General features: G+C 35.6%; 2 protein-coding genes across 2 annotated transcripts; both read right to left on the reverse strand.

The window, feature by feature from the left end:
* Window positions 1-1,973: 1,973 nt before the first annotated feature.
* Window positions 1,974-2,703, reverse strand: LOC133832614 (uncharacterized). Its single transcript, XM_062262930.1, has 2 exons — window positions 2,115-2,703; window positions 1,974-2,017 (listed from the first exon to the last, which is right to left on the reverse strand). The coding sequence occupies exons 1-2, from the start codon at window positions 2,701-2,703 to the stop codon at window positions 1,974-1,976; spliced, it is 633 nt and encodes a 210-aa protein (XP_062118914.1).
* A 1,263-nt stretch (window positions 2,704-3,966) lies between these two features.
* LOC133832615 (uncharacterized) lies at window positions 3,967-5,244 on the reverse strand. The gene is made up of 3 exons (XM_062262932.1): window positions 5,040-5,244; window positions 4,816-4,895; window positions 3,967-4,734 (listed from the first exon to the last, which is right to left on the reverse strand). The coding sequence occupies exons 1-3, from the start codon at window positions 5,242-5,244 to the stop codon at window positions 3,967-3,969; spliced, it is 1,053 nt and encodes a 350-aa protein (XP_062118916.1).
* Between the last annotated feature and the right edge of the window lie 3,266 nt (window positions 5,245-8,510).

An 8,510-nucleotide genomic window follows, 5' to 3' on the forward strand; every position in this document is an offset into this window, starting at 1 on the left:
TTGAATTTGTTGAACTCTTGGATTGGCTTGTTCGTTAATAGGAAGGGTATTATTTACTTGTCTATTTTCTGTTTTTCTTTTTTGCACTATTTTATGCTATTGAGTTAATGCTTTGTTGTAATTATTTATTATTTTCAAGTTGAATGAAATACTGCTAGTTCCCGAATTTTCTTTTAACGTAGAGTGTGGCAGAAGTGAAAGTTTTATACTTTTGATCTTTAGTCTAGGCAAAAATGGTTTGTTTTACAAAATAATTTGTTTGTATTGGTTTAGGGAAGAGTTTTCAAAGTTATCAATGCTAAATTATTAGAAACCATTAACTATATAGAGAGCTTGGTGTTTCCAACTTTCATGTTTCAACCATATTAGGATTGATATTTAGATAAATATAATATTGAATATGTTTCAGTCACAACATGTAATGCCCTACTACCTAGGGACCGTTAGGGTGTGCATTTTTAAAATAGTGCTAAACTCGCTAATCGAGCCATTTGGCCATAATTGTGTGACTAAGTATTATTAACAGTTTAGGGTTTAAAATTTTTGGTTAAGATACAATGTTTCACTAAAACGTTTACTGTATACATTGGGACTCCAAAAATATAATTTAAATGATAATTATAACAAAAGATTTACAACCAGCCGACCTAAGTAGCAAAATAGCGGGGGTTTGGGTCCTTGGCAGAATGAAGAAGAAGAAGAAAAGGAATGAGCGGGGGTGTACAGTGAAACAAGGTACAACTTAAAAACATTTGGGGCTTTTATTTGCTATACCTTAATTTTCACATGGTATTTTATTTTAAAATTTTAAATCTCCATTTTATTTAATTTAATTTATTCTAATATTTATAAATATGTAATTTTTTAATTTAATTTTAAAATTTGAAAAAATATATAATTTAAATTATAATATTTTCTTCTTTTAAAAAATTAAATTAATTTTTTAAATTACTAATAATTAATTAATTTAATTATTCAACAATTATAACATATATAATATTAATAAGTATATATGTATATAAATATATATTTTTATAATTATTTCATATATACCCAATTAAAATTACATATATGTATTATTTAAATAAAATAATATATTTTAAATTTTCAATAATGTAAAACCAAATTAGAGTATCTTTAATAATATATTTTTATAATGGCATGGTATGTCTGTTCCCACACAACCGACCTACCATGTAACATTAGAAGTCATTTCTCACAACCGACATACCATGTCATATGAGAAGTCATTTTCGACAACCGACCTACCATGTCACATGAGAAGCCATTTCCCACACAAACGACCCACCATGTCATTTAAAAACTTATTAAATAGATACTTTAAATCATTTTATAAAGTTTATTTTTTATTTTAAATTATAAATACTATTAAATTCAAATATTTTCCTATTTATAAAAATTAAATTAATTTTTTTATTATTAATAATTAATTGATTTATTAACATTTCAAAAATTATAATATATGTAATATTTAATAGTATATATTTTTTTATACTTATTTCATACCCAAATAAATTATATATATGTATTGCTTAATTAAATTAATATACTTCAAAATTCCAATAATGTAAAACAAATTAGAGTATCTTTAATAATATATTTTTATAATGACATGGTATGTCTGTTCTCACACAACCGACCTACCATGTAACATGATATTATCAAATATATACTCTAAATTATTTTTATAAAGTTTTTTTATTTTAAATCATAAATACTATTTAATTAAAAAAAATTGATCAAGAAGAAAGATACTTCAATAATCAACCAGCAAATTACACCCTCAACTCACCAAAACCGAAACAAAAGAAGCAACAAGCTGCTACTTCAGAACAAACAGGACCTAATTACAATTTAATCTATGTATAAAATCTCTCTCTTGTCTTGACATTCTTCTATTTTTTTTACAATGAATAACCTGTAAGTCACTATACTCTTTACATCAATAGCAATCAAAGAATCAGTTTTGGAATAGCCTTCAAAAACACACCTATTCCTGTTCAGCCACAAACAATAACAAGATGCTGCAATAGTTGATATGCTAATTAGTCTCACGATACCCGTAGCTTTCAGGGAAATCCAACTCAACCAACCATCGAAGTCCATAGGCCAACCTCTGAATCCCAGCCACTTAAACACTAGCTCCACAACCCTTCGAGAGAGGCAGCAGTTAAAAAAGATGTGGTGATGAGTTTCAGGTTGGTCTCCACAAACAGGACAAAGCATAGATTCTAAGACAATGTGAAATTTACTCATATTGTCTTTCGTTAACAGCTGAGAGTTCACCACTTGCCATAGCACAAAACGATGCTTAGGCAAGTTGAGACTACTCCAAATGGCCCTGTGATAGCTGACTTGAGTAGGAGGAAGGGTACTGTTATATAAAGCAGAAGTATAGAACTTACCCGAGCTTCCTGCCTTCGAGATCTCAGAATGAGAAAATTTTTGTCTCAATCTACATAGTTTGCGCCAGTACCAGCTTGTGTCCATTTTTAACTCGTAAGACCATATGGAAACCTCCTTGAGATAAACATTGTTAACCCACTTTACCCACAGTAAGTCTCTCTTCTCATTGATAGCCCAAATGTATTTAGCTAGAATAGCTTGATTCCATTTGGTCCCCTCTTTAAACCCGAGACCACCATAAGATTTTGGAAGACAAACTTTCTCCCAAGAGGCCATATGAATTCTGCTTCTGTTCCCATTCATTCCCCAAAGGAATCCTCAACAAAGTTTCTCTACCTCTTTAGTAACACTTTGAGGGAGAATGAAAATACTCATCCAATAATTTCGAAGTCCAAGCAATACAGAATGTATTAGTTGAATTTTGCCAACAAAGGACAAGTGTCTGCTTCCCCAAGTGTGAAGCCTCAATTTGATTTTTTTAATGATAATCCCACAATCTTCAGCCCTCCATTTAGTTGATCTTAAAGGCACCCCTAAGTACTTTAAAGGAAAGGTACCTTCAGCCAAACCAATTTCACTAATGATCTCCTCCTTCTCCCTGGGATCAACCCCTCCAAAGAAGATTTGAGATTTGCTGACATTGATATGGAGCCCAGTAGTAGCACCGAAACCATCCAGGACTTCTTTTAGAAATTTTATGGACTATTTGGACCCTTTGCGGAGAAGAATCAAGTCATCCGTAAAGCATAAGTTTATTAGCTTCAAACTTTTGCAAAGAGGATGAAATCTGTAATTAGAGTCCTGAGCAGCTTGAAGAAGACTTATCGACAGATATTCCATAATCAGAACAAAGATCAGAGGGGATAAGGGGTCACCTTGACGAAGACCTTTAGCACCTTGAAAACCTCCTTGAATCCTACCATTCATAAGAAGAGAGTAAGATGTGCTTTTGATACAAATCATCACCAGTTGAACAAATCTACCAGGGATGTTTAAAGCATTAAGCAGATCTTCTACAAAGTTCCAATCCACAGTATCATATGCCTTACTGATATCAATCTTGATGGTACAGCGAGGAGAAGTTTTTTTCCTTCTATAGTTCTTCAAGATGTCTTGGAGAATCATCACATTGTGGGCAATTGATCTCCCTTGGACAAAAGCACCTTGATTTTGATGAACCAGAATAGGCAGGACTGTTGCAAGTCTAGAACAAAGCAGTTTAGAGATGCATTTGTATATCGTTGAACAACAAGCAATAGGCCTGTAGTCTATAGCTTTAGCAGGATTCTCTTGTTTAGGAATAAGAGAAATCATTGTGTTATGGAATTCGGGTGGCATGAGTCTTGTATCAAAGAAATTGGAAACAGCAGCACAGATTTCTCCCCCTATAACAGACCACATTTTCTTAAAAAAACCTGAGCCAAATCCATTGGGTCCCGGTGACTATGTATCAGGAATGCTAAATATCGCTCTTTTTATTTCCTTATAAGTGAATGGTTTCAGCATACCAAGTTGTTGATCTAAAGAGAGCTTAGACCCCTACTCTATACAACTCAATTTTAACTTGGTATTGACATTGCTTCTGCTTCCCATATAGCTGCGGAAGTGATTGAGAAAATGCTCCACAACTTCAGAGAAATTATCATTAATCATACCTTGGTCTGTAGTGAATGTTGTTATTCTGCTTTCAACTTTCCTCTTCTTCAAGCAAGCATGAAAATAAGAGGTATTGGAATCTCCTTTTTGCAACCAAGTAATTTTGCTCCTCTGTCTGAGAAAATTATGGTACATTTTCTCTTGAATGTCATAAGTTGCAGCTGCTTTTGCTTCTTGTTCCTGGTAACTCATGTCTCTCGAATGAGATTGAGCCTGTTGTTTAGCCTTACTGTAACAAGCTTTAGCTTCCCAATAAGTTTTCCCAATATCACCAATCGATTCATGGTTAAATTTCTTGAGACAATGCTTCACTCTCATAAGTTTTAAGTAAACCCCTTTTAGACCTCTAGCAGCCATCGGTCTCTTCCAATTCTGCTCCACTATGGTCTTGAAATCTTGATGATCTGCCCAGAAATTGTAATACCGAAATGGTTTGATCCCAATTTCCTCCGTAGCTGTAGCTGAAACAACACACGAGCAATGATCTGAGATAACTTCCCATCTAAAACGAGCTGTAGTGTTAGGAAAATCATCATGCCACTCCTCATTAACAAACACATGATCTATCTTGGAATAGATTCGTTTGTTGCCATCTTGGTTGTTGGTCCAAGTGAAAATCGAACCATAACTTTTGAGAGTTTCAACATTAGCCTGAGATAACCATTAATTTGAATCAACCATTTCATTTTGCGTAATGGGGTTCCGTCCATTTCTGTCATCAACATTAAAGACAGAGTTAAAATCCCCAAGAATTAACCAGGGCTTAACAAGAAACTTGAGCTGCACCAGACTTTGCAACAGATTCTTCCTATCTTCAATGGTATTAAAACCATAAACAAAAGTGAGACAAAAAGCATTAGCTTGACCAGCCATTTTAACAACACAGTGAACATGTTCAGAAGATTCAGCAATTACTATAACTCAAACAAAGCTCTTCCTCCAGATAATCAACAAACGGCCCTCAACAGTTGGGCTAGTAAAGAAATCCCAGTTAACATATTTTTTATCCATCAACTCCTGAACTTTATTCCCTTTCAACTTAGTTTCTAATAAACCCCCTGCTCCAATTTTATTCACATTGCAAAACTCCAACACAGAATCTTTCTTATCCTTGTTATTCAATCCCCTAACATTCCAACTTCCTATGGTGCAACTATCCATGATTAGGTAGTAGTTAATCCAGGACCCCTTGTCTCTCTACACTCTACCTCCTCTTCCACGCATCCCTCCTTTTCCTGCAAAACACTGAAAGTATTCACAGATCTTTGCCCAAAATCTTGGTCAAGATCTGTAGTAGTACCTAGAACAGGTTCCTTCATTTTTGAACCAGCAGTTCTTCTAGGAGTTTTCCAATCATCATTATTCAACGATTGATCATCTTTTTTAACTGAACCAGAGGGTTTAGACATCACCTTAGAGGAATCTGGAACTGAAATGGGTGGATTCTGAATGTGTTCCTCTGGTTTAGTCATAGGAGCCTTCCTCTCTGTTTTCCTCACTTTCTTCTCAGCTTCCCCTTTCCTACAGTCTGCCATAATGTGGTCATAACCCGAACAAGTTTTACATTTCACAGGCAACCATTCGTAATCTATCCCCTGTTCCACCAACTGATCATTTTGATTAAGAAATTTAATCGTTCTTGGTGGTGTATCCGTGATGTCCATCTCGACCAAAAAACGAGCAAATTGAACCATTGTGCGATCCCTAGTATGCTGGTCCACCATAATAGGCTTCCCAACAGTACTAACCAATGCACTTAGGCATTTGTTCCCCCAATACTGAAGACCTAAATCGTGAAGTCTAATCCATAACAGAACTGATCGAACTAGCTTCACCGCATCTAGATCTGTTGACCAAGGTCTGACTATGACTGGTTTTCTATCAAATTGAAGAACACCAGCCTCCAAAACCAGATCTCTAGTTGCATCATCATTGAATTTCACCATCGTTAATCCCATAGACATACGAGCTATCTGTGCAATCCAAAGATGACCCCAAATTCGCTTAATATATCCCTCAAACACCGCCATTGGAGGGTTCGCACCAAGTACCATACAGATTACTGCTGAACTCCAGTTCGCAGTTTCGATCTTCACCTCCTCAGGGTCGACTTGAGCAATCTTAATGCCATCTTTGATCAATGGTTCCATGTACGTAAGTTGGGGATCGCGAGCAAACATGTTTTCCTTCGTAAAGGATTTCCAGTGATTCCGTGCTAAAGTCTGGAATTTCTCCTGATCAGCATCAGCATCCATCTCTTCTTCCACTTCCTGAGCCCAATTCATACTCGATCGATGATCTTGGGTCGAAATAGGATTAACCTCTGTTTCGACAAGACAATCTTCCTGCACATTTTCCCCAACATTAACAGCTTCTGCTATCAAATTTAATCCAGTAGTAGAAATCACACCACCAGCTTCCTCCTTCTCATCAATCTGACTACTGCTTGATCCATGATCAGACAATCGAGGTGCAGGCTTTCGAACCACACGTTTCTTCTTCGCCATGGAAGAGAGAAAACTGGGAACCAAAGCTCGACGCAATTAATTAAAATATTTTCTTATTTATAAAATTAAATTAAATTAAATTTTTTTTAATTACAATTAATTAATTGATATATTTATATTACAAAAAAATTTTAATATTTAATATTGATAAATTTATACTTTTTATACGTATTTCATACGCAAAATAAATTATATATGTATTGTTTAAATAAATTAATATATTTTAAAATTCAAATAATGTAAAATCAAATTAGAGTATCTTTAATAATATATTTGTATAATGACATGGTAGGTCAGTTCTCGTAAAACCGACCTACCATGTCATTTAAAAAATTATTTAAGATACTTCTTGTAACGACCCAAAATCGCTAATAAGGCTTAAGGGCCTTGATTAGTGTGCCAGGAGGGCATGTTGGGATTTATGTGTGATTTTATGAGTTAAATGCATGGTTATGATTTAAAGTGTGTTATGTGACTATTTGATTATTTAAGATGCATGACTATGTATATTAGTATGCATGTAGGCCCGGATTGTGTTAGAAGGGCATAATTGTAATTTTGGCCATGTTGGGCATAACTGTATTAATATGTGATGATTGTTGAGACCACAGTGGTATGTGGGTATATCCGTGATGTGTAACTTTCGGCAAGAGGCGATCCTAGAGCTGGATAGCGGGGAAAAGTCACAACGGGGCATTATGTTTGACTTTGAGCGAGTCAAGGAGTATTTTTTATGTTGGGTTATGAAAATAAATAATTGGAGATATATTTGAGGTTAGGATGTCTAGGCGGGAATACTGGGGGATTTTACCATTTTTGCCTCGGGGATATTTTGGTACCCCGAACCTTGAGGTAACCAGCTTAAGTTATAAAAACAAAACAAATAAACCATTTGGAGACTTAGAGAAACCGACCCAGCCTCCACCCTCTCTTCTTCTTCTTTCTTTCCTCTTTCTTTCATGAATCCACAGAAATCTTAGGAGAGATCAAGCTTGAAATTCTGAAAATTGATTGTGGGATTTTGAGGTTTAGCTCAAGAGTTAATCAAGAACAAATCAGGGTAAAGGTAAGCAATTAATTCTTTTTCTCAAGTTAAATTTCTGAGATTTTTTTGGGTTGTGAATGTTTATGGATTTTGATGTTCAAGGTGGAGTTTGAGGCTTGAAACTTTGAAGATAGGTCATGGGATCCTTTGGGAAATGATTCTACAACTGAGGTAAGGTTTAAATTAAAGTTTGATGGTTGAAATTGAGAATTTCCATGGTTGGTTTTGAGTTTTAGGTTTGAAATTTCAGAAATTTGGAATTGGGATCTTGGTGAGTGTTAGGTTGGATTTTTGGTGGAATTGTGTTGTTTAAACCATCCTAATGTTGTGATTATTAATTGGTTTTGATTTGGGAGCTTTGGGATGGCTTAAGGTGAGGTTTTAAGCTTGAAAATGGTGGGTTTTTCTGGGTTCGAAGGGTCGGGCCGCGGCATGGTTCTTGGAGGGCCGCGGCCCTTGAAGGCTTAGTTGTGCTGAGGATGGAGGGCGGGCCGCGGCATGGTCCATGTAGGGCCGTGGCCCTTACCTGTTTCTGGGCATTTTGTGGCTCTGTTTGGGGGCCATGCCGCGGCATGGTTGGGCCATGCCGCGGCGCTTAAGGAATTTTGGGATTTTGAGAATTTGGGCTTGGGAATTTAACCTAGGGTGCTCGGGGTTGAGTCTTTTACAATGTTTGGTGAATTTCAACATTCCGAGTACTAGAACTTGGTTTAGAAACTCATTTGAGATTAATCTTATTGGTATCCATTATCTTGGTTGTGACTAGGTGTTAAGCTAGTGCTCGGGAAGTGGATCGTGCTCGGGGGCCGTCATTTTCTATTTAAAGCATTTGGAACTAAGGTAAGAAAACTATAACACCCGTAGGATAGGGCATG

This window comes from Humulus lupulus, chromosome 4 (genome assembly GCF_963169125.1).
Source record: "Humulus lupulus chromosome 4, drHumLupu1.1, whole genome shotgun sequence".
Lineage (NCBI taxonomy): Eukaryota > Viridiplantae > Streptophyta > Magnoliopsida > Rosales > Cannabaceae > Humulus > Humulus lupulus.

Excerpts from the sequence above, each read along its gene's own strand:
- LOC133832614 (XM_062262930.1), bottom strand. The coding sequence starts at position 2,703 with ATGGCCTCTTGGGAGAAAGTTTGTCTTCCAAAATCTTATGGTGGTCTC. Across the intron at positions 2,018-2,114 it reads TTGGCCTATGGACTTCGATG|GAATAGGTGTGTTTTTGAAG; the intron begins GTTGGTTGAGTT and ends GTGGCTGAACAG.
- LOC133832615 (XM_062262932.1), bottom strand. The coding sequence starts at position 5,244 with ATGGATAGTTGCACCATAGGAAGTTGGAATGTTAGGGGATTGAATAAC. Across the intron at positions 4,896-5,039 it reads TAGCCCAACTGTTGAGGGCC|ATAGGAAGAATCTGTTGCAA; the intron begins GTTTGTTGATTA and ends ATACCATTGAAG. Across the intron at positions 4,735-4,815 it reads TTCTTGGGGATTTTAACTCT|GCTAATGTTGAAACTCTCAA; the intron begins GTCTTTAATGTT and ends TGGTTATCTCAG.